Source organism: Cyprinodon variegatus, unplaced genomic scaffold (genome assembly GCF_000732505.1).
Source record: "Cyprinodon variegatus isolate N-32 unplaced genomic scaffold, C_variegatus-1.0 Scaffold725, whole genome shotgun sequence".
Classification (NCBI taxonomy): Eukaryota; Metazoa; Chordata; class Actinopteri; order Cyprinodontiformes; family Cyprinodontidae; genus Cyprinodon; species Cyprinodon variegatus.
This window is the reverse complement of record NW_015151178.1, coordinates 306,878-322,491: the sequence shown is the minus strand read 5'-3', so window position 1 is coordinate 322,491 and position 15,614 is coordinate 306,878. Positions and strand designations below refer to the sequence as shown.

The window sequence follows — 15,614 nt, the reverse complement described above, 5'->3', positions numbered from 1 at the left end:
TGTGTGTGTGTGTGTGTGTGTGTGTGTGTGTGTGTGTGTGTGTGTGTGTGTGTGTGTGTGTGTGTGTGTGTGTGTGTGTGTGTGTGTGTGTGCTGTCTGGCTCTACTCAATCTTTCTGACCTATTTTACTGTTTTTCAGGTGGGTCTTAAAGAGGTAGAAGACATCCTAAAGGACGTGGACTTAAATGGGGATGGACTTGTTGACTTTGAAGGTAAAATATCAGTTAGTAACTTATTTACACATCTTGAACTTTTTCCCATTCTTTTCCGGGACAACTAGAAGCATCAGTGTGTAATTAGCTGGGATGTTATGTAAGAGAGCAAAATAAAGTCTTGGATAGTTGGAAATGATCCATAGTTTGTATTTGTATATTGTTTTGTACATTAAAATCTGAAAAATGTGGTTTGTAGAACTATCTTTCACAGCATCTACAGATTAAAGTCTTTACACTCGAAATAAATTAATTTATATGTCACATTTTTGTGTATTTTCCCTTGAATTGAGCAGTTGAATTAAACAATATACCAAAGAAATAAGATGATTTGCATTTGAAATAAGAAACAATGTCTCCAGTAACTTATCTGAAGTAAATTATATGTAATTTTTCATTTTTATAGCAAAAACTATCTTTCCACTGTCAGATCGTGTTATTTTCCTGCTCAAATTTAGGGGAAATAAACTTATTTCAGGAAAATATTAGTTATTTTAGATCAGTTTTCACAGCGTCTCAGATTCCCATATCCGCTTATTTTGCTTTGCAACACAGCTCAGCTCAGTCAGAACTGAAATAGAATCACTAATGAACAGTTTTCAAAGAGGAAGTTGAAGTCTCATGAGGTTTTCAGCTTCCAACAGGTTTTTCTTCATTAGATTTCCCTTGTTTTTCTCTCATTCAAAAGTTTTAATCAATTTGACAGTATGATCTGGTTGAATTGTATCTGTAAAGTGCCTTGAGATGGTTTGTGTTTTGAATTGGAGTTATATAAATAAACCAAATTGAATTGAATTGAAATTGAATTGAATTCCATCTTCCTATTAACTGTCTCTGGATTTCCATCTCAGTTCAGAAGGAATAAATCAACTATTCAACTATTCTGGATTATTTGAGTGACTTTTTATGAGGATGTTTACATTAGCAACATCATGCATCTTCTTGCATGTTGTCATATGTATTTTCCTTTGCCGTTGTTCTTCTCTTTCAGAGTTCGTACGGATGATGTCTCGCTAAAATCAGATCTCGGTCCTGAATGTGGCGCCGCGTCCCTCTTCACACTGAAACCCCGTCCAGCTAAAGGACGAGCCAAGATCTACTGAGCCATCTTTAAATCTAAACCACACTGGAATCCAAACTCCTCGAATGTTACAGAGCGAGGGGCTCACCTCCCACTTTAGGTCGATGAAGTGTTCTTCCTAAAAACGTTTAAAGTTGAACTGAGGCAGAGTTTGCTGTAGCATAGCAAAGGATTGTCTAATTTATGTTTTTTGCACTTTATTTCTCTCTTAATAACTTCCTGTGAGATAGATTGTCCGTGTCCTGTCTCAGACTCTACATGGTGTAACTAAGTGTCTTATTAAAATGTCACCTTTGATGTTTCAGCGGCATTAGAATAAGAGACTGAATGTAGGACCCACAGAACATTAGCACTGTTGAATGTTTATCTATTCACACGTTGTCTGTTGTATTAGAAATGTACTTGAAGGACCTTTGTGCAGCAATGGTGCTTCACCAAGAATCAAGGTGGCAATACCAAACATGTAATGTAATTTGTGACCATGTGTAATTTTTCACTGTGCTAAAACCATTTCAATGAAAAGGCATCACTGTCATGCATGAAAGGAAGAAATCTGGTCCTAATACGAAGCAAATACCTGAAATGCCTCCATATGTGTTATTCACTGAGATCGGCAGAAGAACAAGGAAGGAAAACAAGAGGCTGTAAAAGATAGGCAGCTTTTCTTAAAGTGCTCACCAGGCCTGACCAGCGATGGGTGTTCTGCAGCAATATGCCAACATTGCCAAGACTGTCGTTTGTGTCTGAATTCGCAGAAGGCTGGGGAGGAGAAAGTGCTGTTTTTAAGGTCTGTTCAGGTCTGCACGAGGTCACACGTTAGTAAAATGCATGTGAAAGTCCAGTGGATCTGATCATGTTGTACGTCATCATCCTGACTCTGTATGCTGTAACCTTCCATACATCTGTGCTGTCAAACAATATTTTTATGCATGCCAAAGAGAGACATTTACTACATTTAGTATGCACAATTTTGTCTACAAAAGGAGGAAACATAATACTTTGGCAAGTTAACTGTAGAAAAATAAAAGCCGTTTACATTTCAATCCTTTTTTTTTACTATTGGTGTGTGCGTTTTAATACATGGGCTAAATCAAAATGTTACAATGGTATTGAGGGATGTCTGCATGTAGAAAGGACAAAGCTAATCTGGGTATCTATTATTCATGTGTCACTGATGAAGCTAAAGGGAAGACACCTATTACCAGCTGCAACACTGCAGTTATATTGTTGGTACCCCTAAAAAAAAACTCTCTTGGATTTGATATAGGATTATTTGATATTTATTTATTTTTTATATACAGAAGTCTCTTTCCTGAGCAAAAGATTACAGTAATGCTATTCTAATTAAAGTGTTATTAACATAATTGCATTTTCTTATATTTACAAGATTTATGTCTTCAATCAAATTATCCTTTAATCAGAGAAAAAAAAAATCAAAGGCTTATATTTCATTTCTGTTTATTTTTTCTTTCTCTATGTTTAAATTAATTTCTAATTATTTTAGATTCCACTTATTCCACTTTTAAAACTCAGTGTATTTACTAAAATGTATTTACATTTTTATATCCCTTCTTTATAAAATCGTGCCACTTTCTAAATTTCAAATGTTCCATATATTCTTTCCTTTTATTTTTTGTGACCCTTTAACCCACTTTTAATTGTGTTTCTGGGTCAGTTTTTACCCTGTGCGAAGCAATGCGCTATAGTCATTTTGTATTTAACCTATAATAACAGCAATATTAATAATACATTTATAAGGATGTAATGCTGGTTTAAAAAATATAGCTGTTTGCACAGTGTCTGCATCCATTCATGTCTTTCTAGTTAAACCTGACCAGTGCAATCAGCGCGTTGCGTTGGACTCTCCTGATTGGACAACACTTTGGACCATACCATATTAGAAGAAAAGGAAGGGGCGTGACAGTTGGAGTATTGGGTGATATTTACCTCCAGAAATACATTTAAGCAGAATATATACATTTTCTTTTTTGCATAGAACGTTTATAAATCAATAAGAACATAAAATATGTTAAAATAGTTATAGAAAACCAAGCACAAAATTATGACAGATAATAAAGATGATAAATCTTCATCTTTCGGAATATTTCTGAGGAGTAAAACGTTGTTTTAATTTATGTTTGTTTGAAAATACTGTTTATAAAGTGGGTCTATTAGAGCTGGAAGCTGTAATGGGCCGCTGTGATTCGGCAGAGCGCCCCGTCACTCGCCGGTAATGGGGGAACCTCGGCTCAGTTCCGCCTCCTCCAAACTGGCAGCCGTTGCTGGAGTTAGCAGCAGCAGCAGCAGTGAACGTTCCTCTGAATATTACCCACTCATTGAATGAAAGTCAGGGGCTGGCTGTGGCCGGTATCTGCAAACCACTACGGTTATCTCCCAGTGTGGCTTCTGGACGCTTTGCGACGCAGTGCCAACAGGAATACATCTGATAAAGAAGGCAGGAAAAAAAAAAGGTTAGAGAGAAAAGGTAAGAGACATTTGCATTTACGTTAGCCAGCCTGGCTCTCATTTACCAAGAATTTCTGGTTAGACAGGTAGGTTAGCTACACTATCAGGCTAACTTATCAATGTGGACGCTGCTCCGTTTTATTTGTTAATAACGAGGTGACATGTTGGATTCATGTCCAGGTCAGGCTAGAGATTCAGTCCGTGATGTTTGTGTATAACTGTCATTTTCCGCATCTCCGTCTCAGTGCTACTGTTCATGTTAGCATAGTGGCTAACTGGCGGATATCATGTTCCATGTCAGTCAGACACGCTGGCTAGCTCCTCTCTCCGGCTAACCTTGGTGCTTTAACGTTGGAGGACTCCTCCATGTTGGGGTTTTTAGGGCAGTTTTAGCTTCATGTTGCCGTGTCTGTGACCCAGGAGCAGGGGGAAGACTGAAGCGATGCAGCGGGTCACGGCGCAGCTCGTCGCCGGGCTGCTGGCAGCGGTGCTGTCTCTGCTGTCCGAGCAGAGCTGGGCGGACGGCGGGGGCCCCAGCCTCTCAGAGCGGGTTATCTGGGCTGTGAACGCCGGGGGAGAAGCGCACATTGATGTCCACGGGATTCATTTCAAGAAGGACCCGTTGGAAGGGAAAATCGGGAAAGGTGAGTGAAAGAAATGGGGAAAACTGCATTTTATTTTAAAAATAAAATAAAAATCTGAGATTTATTAATTTATTTATCAAGCGCTGGTGATAATAAAGCGACGTTATAATGAAGGAGATCCATGGTTTCAGCATAGATCAGTGCATGGTGTAGCTTCCGCAAGAAGCTTCAAACTAATGAAGAGTCAGCATAGAGGCTGCAGCCCCGCCCCTCTGAGCCAGGGGAGGAAGCAGGTGATGGTCTGATCATCTGGACCTCAGAGGACGGGCCAGGGTTAGATATAAACCTTTACCTCTCTGCAAAAAACTCACTATTTCTAATTCATTTTATTCTACAGAAATAAATTGGTCTGCAGCTGAGGCTTGTCAAAAGTATCAAAGCTCAAATGCTTTATCTGTATATGCTGGTTAAGATTCTCACTCATCCAGGTCATTCTTAAAAACGTATTCTGGCTTAAACATGTATATTAATGTACTCTTTATCAGACCATATTGTCGCAAAATGTAGAATATTTCCATTAAAAAAAATCCTGTCTTAAAATCTGTTTTTCTTTTCCATTATCTTATGCAGGCCAGTTAGTTATACATAAGCGTGTGCACCTTATTTCAACCAATCAAATATCAACGGTCATCTGTCAATCTAATTTTTTCAGTCATAGCATCTTGATTCTTATGTTGCAGCTGATATACGCAACGGTTGAAATAAGAAATAAGAATAATTTATTCTTTATTACTTTCCCATTGAGTTCCGTCCCAGTGTTCACGGGGATGGACGTCTGTGTCTTCAGCAGGCGTAGAGCTAACAGAACTGGCAGCGTTGCGAGGCAAGGGCTCAAACATGTACGGCTGGAAGCCTTCTAGACCAGGCATCCCCAAACTAGGTCCTAAAGGCCCGCTGTCCTGCAGGTTTTAGAGGTTTCTCTGCTTCAGCACAGCTGGTTATAATGATTGCAGTAGACCAAAAGCCTGTTAATCAGCTTTCATTTAAAATCAGCTGTGCTGGAGCAAGGAAACCTCTAAAGCCTGCAGGACAGGGGGCCTTGAGGACCGAGTTTGGGGATGCCTGTTCTAGACCAAACCAAGCTTCTGGCGTCCTGTTCCACAACATCTTCGTCCCCGCTTTCCTCCTCTAAATAACAAATGGATGACGGAGGAGACTCATCCACGACCTCCGACACTAAACTCTCCTCCTCTTGCATGTTTCCTCTGTCCATAGCGTTCCTTGACAGCGTCGTTTCTAAGTCACCAATTTAGTGCTACTTGGTCCCAATGGAATTTCCCATTGGGAACCTACTAGCAATAAGTTGCTAACTGGTTAGCAAGAGGCTTCCGAGAAACCGGCCACAACCAGACTTGCTTACGAACTTTCTGCCACAACAATCCCGCCCCCTTGATAAACGACCAATCACATTCACTTTATTCACTCGTGTAAAGTCAGGCACCATTCGGGAGAAGTCGGAAATGCAACGGTTGGAACGGCCGCTTCTCTACGACTTTAAAAACAATCCACTGGACTTTGTTTCCACGTTTCAAAGTTTCCAATTAAAAATGTCAGAAATAGTTTGATTTAAAATCTACTGCTTTAGATCAACAGGGTTTTTAACCTTACTAAAATTAAAAATACAATATCAATATTCAGGAACACGATACAATTTTTGACACCGTTGGAATAAATAATGGCAATAGTTAAAGGCATAAAAACATATTTATTAATATGAGCAAACATTTTCAATCTCAACATAATCAGAGATTCTATTTTAAGAGCTTAATTGCGTGCAAAATAAATAACGCAAATATAACTCAATTTGACAATATTTTAGGTTGTTTGAGGTATTCTTTTAATGTACAAAATAATCTACAACTCTATACGGATAAAGACATTCCAAAAAAAACGAAAAAACCCAATCATAGGACTTTGTTTTCAAGTTTGAAGACGTTTTGCTTCCCATCCAGGAAGCTTTTTCAGTTAAAATGTCAGAAATAGCGTTGAGTTCGAGGCTTTACAGAGTAGCCCATCATGGCCTTGTTATGGTTAGAAAACTTGCAAATTGAAACAGAGGAACAGGTCCACCCCTTTGGAACTGGGCTCCTTTGGCTTCTTTTTTAGCTGATTGCTGCATTGTAGCTTTTAAAAACCTACAATGCAGCGATAGAGTTGATCCCTTCCCGCTATCATCGCAACCCCAACCCCTTTAGGGAACAGAAGACCTCGCCTGTTCTGCCAGGCCAAAAATTCCCTTAAACTATCCCCTTTCAGAGACATAGACGGGTATGAGGCATTACAGGCTAATAAAGAACCTAAATTTGTAACTATGCGGAAAACATGGCGAGCAAGCAGCAGCTCTTGCTGGCGAGGGTTCTCAGATGTAAACATCTAGAGACTTTCCGTTATTTAGCTAATAAATATCACCATTAATAACAGATTGTGTAAATATGACAGAAAATAAATTAATGTTCCTCTCGAACGGCATGAAGAGGCTTTGATAAAAATGTAAACGGCTGTACTTTCTTCTTCCTCCTCTAGTTTTTGTCAGCTTGCTGTTTGTTTTATTCATCCATAACATGATTCAAATATAACTTAAAGCTGTAAAATGCAACGTTAAGTAATTAGAAATATTTGCAAATTAAACGGTTATATGATTTTTCGTGCCTTTAATCTATAAACTCAAGTAATTAGATGTATTTAAGTGGTCGCCAAAATAGTTTGGGAGTCCCTGGTCTAAAGCACAGTTTTACTCTTCGTTTCTACAGTAAAGGCGTTAACCTTAAAACAACCAAATTAGATAAAGACTCTAAGAGAGGTAAAATGTTGGCGGTTTTTTGTCAAATGAAAAATGTTATTCTCTCAAATAGGTTTAAAAGCATGAGAGTTTCTAGAAGTCTCTCTTTTCTGACTAAAAGAACCTAAATCATTGTAGCTTTGGCTAGAGCTGAATATCTAGTCACTGAAACCCGCAAGAACTAAAGAAGGATAGATGGGGTCAAAGGTTAAATTGTGTTTGAATAGTCTGGTGTCAGTCATCTAGTCAGAAAAGCCTGCCGTTATTAAAACAGGCATGTAAAGACTAGTGAATGTTTAATCTGTAGGAAGAATGACTGCTTGTTTCAAACATTATCCAGTAATGGAATCAGGAACGTCTCATGAACCTGATCTTCTCCTCTTTAGCCTCTGATTACGGCGTCCGTCTGCCCATCCTACGCTCCAGTCCAGAGGACCAGATACTCTACCAGACAGAGCGTTACAACGAAGACACCTTCGGGTACGACGTCCCCATTCGTGACGACGGAGACTATATACTAGTCATGAAGTACGCAGAGGTTTACTTTGCCCAGTCACAGCAGAAGGTATGGCCGTTCATTTCACCGACGCGCTGACGGCGGCTGCTCTTCAGCGCTGGAGTTAGATTGTGTTGACTGGTTCGGAAATGTGTCTCCAGGTGTTTGATGTCCGTGTAAACGGCCACACGGTGGTGAAGGACCTGGACATCTTTGACAGAGTGGGCCACAGCACGGCTCATGATGAGATCGTTCCCTTCTCTATCAAAAAAGGCAAGCTGAGCGTCCAAGGGGAGGTGTCCACCTTCAACGGGAAGCTCACCGTGGAGTTTGTGAAGGTGGGTGGGCTTTATGTGTCCGTCTGGGGGGAAAGGGGGCGTTGTTTTAATTCATATCAGTAAAAACCTTCCATCCATCAGTTGGGGCTGATTCTGAATCACCTTGTTTTGCTGCTGATGGGAAGGAAAGTACCTGCCATGTCTTTTTTGCAGCGTTGGTAACTTTTCCTTTCTGTTTCACTTCGTTTCTCTGTTTTCTGGCTGATTCCTGATATAAATGTATATAAAGTTTTATTTGCTTGTGAATTTTCACTCAAGTTTACTGACAGAACTGCGTGTCTTTAATAGACAGCAGCAGCCATATTAAAGCTTAACTGTAAAGCAATGAAGGTTTATCACCGTAACCTGGTTTCTGTCCCGAAGTGAAGTGAAACCCCTGATTTACCTCATGTTGGCAGCAACCGTACATCACAGACCTCAGGGATACTGTGGGTTTTTTTGTTAAACACTGCAGGGAAATGATTAACCGGACATTTATAACCATCAAAGACTCTCTGGGAATGATTATATATATGCAGACGAACCATCAGATCAAACCCAGGCCACTGCTCAGTGCATGGTTGACATTTTTATATCTTCCGTTTTAAGAAGTACCGTAAATTATTTTTCAATGCTTCATAAATAAATGGTGGGGAAAAAAGAAAAAACTGCATCCCAGGTAAAAAAATAAATAAAAAAAGAGAAGAGATTCTGTTCTGATCCACGGCGGCAAACCTGACGCAGGCGGTCCGGCACAGCGGAGACGGGGTCATGGTTTGGTCTTGTTCAGTTACACGCAGCAGCTGTATCTCTAGAGGATGTTGAACAGAAGTGACCTATTCTGTCAGGTCTGGCTAGGCGACACAGATTGGAAATTAAATCAGATTCTATTTATTTTTATTCACTATTTCATTTAAATAAAAACAAATTTTTTCAATAACAAATAATGAGCGCCTGACATCTCTAAACGAAGCCTGGTTGGGAAATAATCCAGATTTTCTTGAAGTTAAATCTCCATAAACAACAGTTTTCAATTTATGTCTCACCCATTATGTCCATCAGACCTCCAGTGTTTGGATCTGTGGGTCATGGATGTCATTTTTCTCCTAAAGAAAACGGTCAGACCATTCAGATTATGCTGCTATTATGTTTTTGTGATGTGATCAAATGAAAATATTTACGTTTCTTACCCATATAGGCATGTTTAGATTCTTTTTGTTCATCATAATCCACAGAAAAACAAAATCAAATTGCGTTAAAATGGCTCCTAATGGGGGGTTTATTCTGGTACAACTTTTTCTTTTATCAAAAGTCAGAAATTAAAGCTATAAACCTATTCTGGATCTATTGATCCACCACAGTTTCCAGTCACTATGTTGGGTGTGTTTGTTTTCATCTACTTGTTAGCTTGATATCACAGCAGAGTTTTTAACTCAGACCAGTCGTCCTGTAAGTCAGGATCAGTAAAAAAAAAAACAGCTTTTCTCATCGCCTGTTTCGTACTTGCCCACTTCTTTAGTCTGCAGCATTACTTTCTGAGAGGGAGATGTTCGGAAAATGATTAAAATGAGGCGTCAGCAAATGAGAAGAGCTTTAAATAGATGGGCAGGACTTATGGTTGCCATTCCTCCCTGTCTGTTAAGGTGGATAACTTTGAAATCATCTCAGTAATTCTGCACCAGGCTGACTTTAAAGACAAAATGGATTTATTTCAGGCTCAGGTGTTTTATAAAAAATAAAAATGAAAGTCAGGAAATTGTCTATATACCAAACTGAAAGATCGTTGTTCTCTACTTCCAAAAACCAATTTATATTTTAAAATGGAAAAACATTCTATTTTTTATTTAAATATTTAATGTATAACATGGATGCATAAACACCTGCATTTTACTTCAGTGTTAAATTCTGTTTAAAGCAACATATTATAATTAAAAATGTCTCCAGACCTTTACCGCTTGATTTTCTTTATTTGGATCCCGCTGATTTTTAATTGGTTACCCTGATCTAAGGCAAATCATTGTGTTTTCTAGGGATGCATCAAAATTAAACAACTGCTGGGTTGGTGTTAGTAAGGTATCAAATAACAGGACGTTTTCTCCATCTCTACGGGGGGGGGGGGGATTTCAAACTGATTAAGGCTCTTAGCAGCTGGTTAAATCGATTAGAAGTAGGTGGAGGGGTCAGCCATCCACAGCTGGAGGATTGCTTCCAGGTTATTCTGACATTTTTAAATAGAAAAGGTAACATACAACATAATAATCCAAAAAGATAGATTTTATAGATCACATGCGGATCTCTCATCCAAGATGCCTTCGCATGATTTAAAAGAAAATGCTCCTGTGAATTATTTGATCTTATTTCAGTCTGCCTTTTTAGGATAACTGGTTGTAGATGCTAATAGAAGAACATTTTTGGTTGTTTTGAGGGGTTTTCTTGCTGTTTCCTGCTGTTTTTTTTTTTTTTCAGGTTATTAGTTTGTGCTTGAAGTTCCTGAAAAACAGGAATGGAAAAAGGAGAAGTGAATGTTGCATAAGATGACAACTGCATTGTTTGTTTAAGAGCCTTTTTTTTATTTATTTTTTTATTTAATTTGATTTTAAAAGTCCAGTTCTAGTCATTGTTGCCTTTTTTTTTTTTTTTTTAAACTGTATATTTTGCTGCTTTATGACCTCACTGCTCTGTTTCAGGGTTATTACGACAACCCCAAAGTCTGCGCGCTCTACGTGATGAAGGGGACTTTAGAAGGTGAGCCCTGAGCCTGGATTAGAGTTATAAAATATATTAGGGCTGGGTTTCTGTAATGTATAGCTTCTGATTGTTTTGAGGGAATTTTATGTGATCGAAAAACTCAAAGAAATGCAAAGTGGTAGAAAAAAAATGTTTTTTTTTTTTTTTTACAAAAACTGCTTTTTGAGCAACTGAAGGCATGCGCAGTGATTTAATCCTGGTCACATGATGTTTTTATGGTAAATCTACACAGAAAGGCCAAATTTACCAACAAACTGAGCAAAAACATAGTTTAAAAGACAAAAATAAGAAATACTATGCCAGCAGGACACTGCAGTTGTTAGGAGTGAGTTACAGGCGTATTAATTTAATGAAATATTAACTAACAGGACGACATTGCTTTGATTTAAAAGGAAATGTCTCCTTTTCCTTCACTCCACAATTTTCCTCTTTCTTTTATTCGTGCTTTTATTTCATAAAATCCAGATAAATGAATTTGAGGTTGGAATAAATTCCATCATCAGTTTAATTTATTCACTTCTCTACAAAAACTGTCTTCATGTGTTTTTTTTTTTTTTTTTTTTAACCAGCATCTGCTCTGTATTAATAGATGTACCAAAGCTTCAGCCTCACCCAGGCCTGGAGAAGCCCGAAGACGAGGAGGAAGAAGAGGAGGACAGCGAAGTGGGCGAGGAAGGAGGGAAGAAAAAAGTCCAGCCAGACTCCAAGTACAGGGTCCAGTCGGGCCCCCGGACACCGAACCCCTACGCAGCCGACAACAGCAGCCTGATGTTCCCCATCCTCGTTGCGTTCGGAGTGTTCATCCCCACGCTGTTCTGCCTCTGCCGGCTGTGAGCTGAAACTGACAGAGAGGGGGAGACACCAGCAGGCGAGACGAGAGAGAAGGGGAGAGAGAGAGAGAGAGGGGGAGAGGAGGTGACAACAGCAGCACAGGTACAAGCATTCACACAGGAGAGAGAGAGAGAGAGAGAGCCAGAGGCCTGGGAGGACAACAGAGACAAGCTATCGGAGAGCCACTGCCAGACGAAGCGAGCGCCGCTTTAAGAACCGGAGCTGTTGGAAGTGAATTCTGCACGCTTCTTCGAATGTGTTTTGCCTCCACCTCTGCTGACACCTTTTTGAACAATCTGTCATTTCCACTTTAAAAGCTGGCCAGGATTCCCAGCAGCCAGCCTTCATGCTAGAAGCCACATTTCTGCAGCTCTGAGATGCTCAGGAGAGAGCGAGCTGGGCCAATTTTCTAAACTAAAACCCATAGTTTTTGTACGGGGGGGGTGCAGCTCGGAAGCGAAGCCTCTAAAACTCCTGAAAACGGTGCTGCTTAGGAACGGGATATCTAGGATAGAAAGTGTGAATGAGACGGTCCATCAGAGGGGGGCTTCTGCTCCTCTCTGCTTTGAAAACCTTTTAGTTGACTTTCTGTTGACATGCTGTCATCTACCTGCCATAAAACGGAGGAAATTAAAGCTTGAACCAGCTCTGGAGCTGGCGCTGTCCGAGTCCGCTTGCCTTTATGTAAACATGGGGTTCACAAGTCTGCTAAAAAAAAAAAAAAAAAGCCTCTCTGGACATCTTCCACCCCGTTTCTACGCTGATTTGATCACCACTCCAAATACGGCTCCATCTGGAAACGGCGTTAAAACCTCTTAGGAATCTGGTGTGTTTGTTAAAGTCAATGCTGTGAAATGATTGTACAGGAGCGTCTCAATGAATGAGAATATCAGAGGAACCAGAATATAGATCACTAATCCAGATTAACAAATGGAATTCTATTCATCCATTTCTTTGACTCACTGCTAATAAATTTATCTGCAAGCTGACATTAGATCAATGAAATGTACTGAACAGCAAACCTGATTGGAGGTGTTCAGCTGTCAATCATTTATAGTTCCTAGCATTTCTAGCCAATCAGGCACTAGTTTAAATCAGATTAAATAAAGCTTTAAAAGCATACATAGTTAACTCGTTGGTGTAGAATTAAAAAAATAAAAAATAAGGAACAGGAGCCTGAACCGACAGATGAAGTCATTTTTGATAAGAAACCTGCTTTTTTCCTCATATTTTCCTTCCACTGAACTTTCCTGTTACTCATTGGAACTTAGTCAGTTTATCTGACTACCTGCTGGAAAAAGAGCATAATAATACCAGCTCTTTTTATTCGTATTGGCCTAATGGAATATTTGAACTTAGAAAATATAAATTGGGGGTTTTGATTAGCTGTAAGTCAGAGACGTCCCTGTTGAAATGTTTATGGCGACTCTGTCCATTTTTTAAATTTTCTAACTTTAATGAAGTGATGAGAACTTCCTGATGTTTTGATTGCTTGAGATGCGCCTGTACAGCCCGTCTGCTTTCCTTTCTTTCACCCATTCATTTGTGTTGCATGTCTGCCTTTTCGTTTCACCAAAGAATGTTGGATTTTCTTTTTTTAAATCACACGGAGAAGTTTTGATTTCAGTGAACGGTGAATCAGCAGTGAGCTGCGTGCCGTGAACCCGTCCCTCCGTCGTGTCTCAGATCCGTGCCAATCGACGCGTCCTTCGCTTGTCCTCCTTTCAAACGTTAATCTGTTCACCTGCTTCCAAAGGTGAGAAAGCAAAACGTTTCCAGTCGCCATGCCCTCCTTCGGCCTTTTCCCTCAGTGCCGTCTTAAAGGGGCTCCAGCGTGGATCTGTTGGGTTAGTTCTAGATTATATATCTCTTTGTTTTTGGTTTACGATTCTACTTTCCTCCCTTAAGTGCTTTGCTCTGACTCCAAGGATGACTTTGAAACCTTGCTCGTTTCACAAACGCGTCTTAAACTCCCTCCTTACGCCTCCTTTCCTTCCTCTCCCCTCCAGTGTTGATGTTACCTTGAACAGTACTTGAGAGGGAAACAGATTTCAGATCCTCCTTCTGTCCTTTGGTTCTCCCCTCCTTTATGTTTTTAAAGCAGTTTTTGTCAGACACTTTCTGAACTTGTTTCCCGGGTTCTTCCTTTTTTTTCAGTTGTTTTCACTGAAAGCAGAAGCACCTTTACTTTTCTCCCGTAAAGATGCGTTGGTTTAATTCAGCACCAAAGTCACCATCGTCCTCCTGGCGGTCGGTCTACACAGTCGCGTGTGTATATAAACGGTACAGAAACGCTTTAGTTGTCGTCGTTTCGGGGAGTTTCTTTCATGTAGCCGAGGTGTTTGGGGTGTTTTAAATTCGTGGCCTTTCTTTCTGGGGAGAAGCGCTCGTCGGTTCCTGGCATTTAGGGATCGATGAGGCGTGGCGTCGGATAATGCGACGGCTTCGGTTTTATTCTAATTTAAATCAGAGGGGGCTGACCTGGAGATGTTTATATTTGAGTTCTTTTCTTCCTCAGGATCTGTTTTAAGTTTGTGAAACATGATATTCTATTGGTGTGACATTTTGCACTGCCTCATGTATGTTTTCTTTTGTTTTTTTTGTTGTTGCCTTGAATTATTGAATACATTGTGCTTTACCATCCTTCGCCTTGAGATTGCGCTTTTTGTCGGTCATACAAGAACATCCTGGCTGCTTCGTCGATGGACAGTTTTCAGGGATTCTTTTTCCCAACAGGGGCTCGAATTCAGAAGCAGAGTTATTCCATCTAAACTCACTGACCTCAACTTTACTAGGAGCAAAGCCAGCTGAGAAACATCCACCTCCCCCAAACACACAGCGGCGTCATTTTAGGACCGCTTGTCTTTTCATCCCACAGCTGAATGAACGAGACTGAAGATGTTTTTGTTTTTCTTGCCACACAGGAACCAAAGAAACGCCATCCCATCAGATTTCATTTTTCTAATTATATTAATGATGGACCTCTCTGGCTTTTCCTGTTCAATACCGATCTCCCACTTTTTGTCAGGGTTTTCTATTTATCTGCACCACATAAGAAAAAAAATGGTTAATTAAAAATCATTATTCCTGCATCAAAACATGGATCCCTAAAATGGTGCATTTAGAGTCTGAAGGGGTTGGAAATCCATCCTGGTTTGATGCATTTAATATTTTTTTCAAAGATAACTGTCAATAAAAATGATTGTGTTGGTGCCTTAATTTGTCGATTCATGGGATTCTTATCTCGTTCAAAGTTTATACTTATATTTACCAATAATATAAATCTTTCAAAACAGAGTATTAAACCTGAGCATATCTCAGGGGAAGGAAAACTTCTCCTGTTTTAAAATATAGAAGATTTATCTGTGGTTCTGTTAGTAAAAGTGATTAATGTCCTTAAAAAGAACTGAATACTTGCTGCTCTATTTAAACATGAAATACATAATTAAATTAAGATTATTTATTCATTGTCAACGCATACAAACGTAAAATCTGATATTTTATATGTGAGAATAAAGTTACAAACTTACAACTTCAGCAAAATACAAGTATAAATGTTACTACTACATATCTACAAACTAATAAAGCTGTTCCCCTCCCTACCAGCAGGTGGCAGTAATTCACCTGAAAGTTGCTCTCCAGTCGCCATTTAATGAGAACATGAACAAAATCATGGATCAAACGTCTTTGCTGAAATGTTCTGTTCAACACATAATTTTCTTATTAATGGCAAACATGTTTATTACTACCCCCTACTGGGAGGGAGTGGAACTGCTTCTTTATTGTTTCATACTCGTAAAACCATACTTGTATTTTTCATAACTTCTAAACTTGTTCCCCACAAAAAAAAACTATTGTTTGTATGAGTTGATAACAAGAAACAAAAAGCAAATCAAATTACTGACTTTTTATTTACAAATTCAGACATCCGCCCATGTTTTTATTGATGTTATCTGATCCCATAAGCTTTCTGAACCCATGAATCTGTTTTTCTCCCACTATATAAATTATTAAAAAAAAAGAAAAAAAAAGCTCCTCTA

The 15,614-nt window shown here is 39.3% G+C and overlaps 2 protein-coding genes across 2 annotated transcripts in view; both read left to right on the top strand.

The window, feature by feature from the left end:
* The window catches only part of cabp1 (calcium binding protein 1), a 16,994-nt gene extending 14,674 nt beyond the window's left edge, over nt 1-2,320 (top strand). The window contains exons 5-6 of the mRNA XM_015395098.1: nt 81-212; nt 1,204-2,320. Of these exons, the coding sequence (XP_015250584.1) occupies nt 81-212; nt 1,204-1,229 (158 nt within the window). The 3' untranslated portion in view covers nt 1,230-2,320. The remainder of the gene's footprint in view (nt 1-80; nt 213-1,203) is intronic.
* Nucleotides 2,321-3,541: 1,221 nt separating this feature from the next.
* mlec (malectin) lies at nt 3,542-15,151 on the top strand. Its single transcript, XM_015395115.1, has 6 exons — nt 3,542-3,778; nt 4,180-4,403; nt 7,569-7,747; nt 7,840-8,016; nt 10,683-10,740; nt 11,333-15,151. Exons 2-6 carry the CDS (start codon nt 4,202-4,204, stop codon nt 11,575-11,577), a joined length of 861 nt encoding a protein of 286 aa, XP_015250601.1. The 5' UTR covers nt 3,542-3,778; nt 4,180-4,201; the 3' UTR covers nt 11,578-15,151.
* Nucleotides 15,152-15,614: the final 463 nt, after the last annotated feature.

What these genes read in the sequence shown, in the direction of transcription:
- mlec (XM_015395115.1), top strand. Translation starts at nt 4,202, where the DNA reads ATGCAGCGGGTCACGGCGCAGCTCGTCGCCGGGCTGCTGGCAGCGGTG. An exon ending in GGAAGGGAAAATCGGGAAAG is followed by an intron (nt 4,404 to 7,568) that starts GTGAGTGAAAGA and finishes TCTCCTCTTTAG; the next exon opens with CCTCTGATTACGGCGTCCGT. An exon ending in TTGCCCAGTCACAGCAGAAG is followed by an intron (nt 7,748 to 7,839) that starts GTATGGCCGTTC and finishes ATGTGTCTCCAG; the next exon opens with GTGTTTGATGTCCGTGTAAA.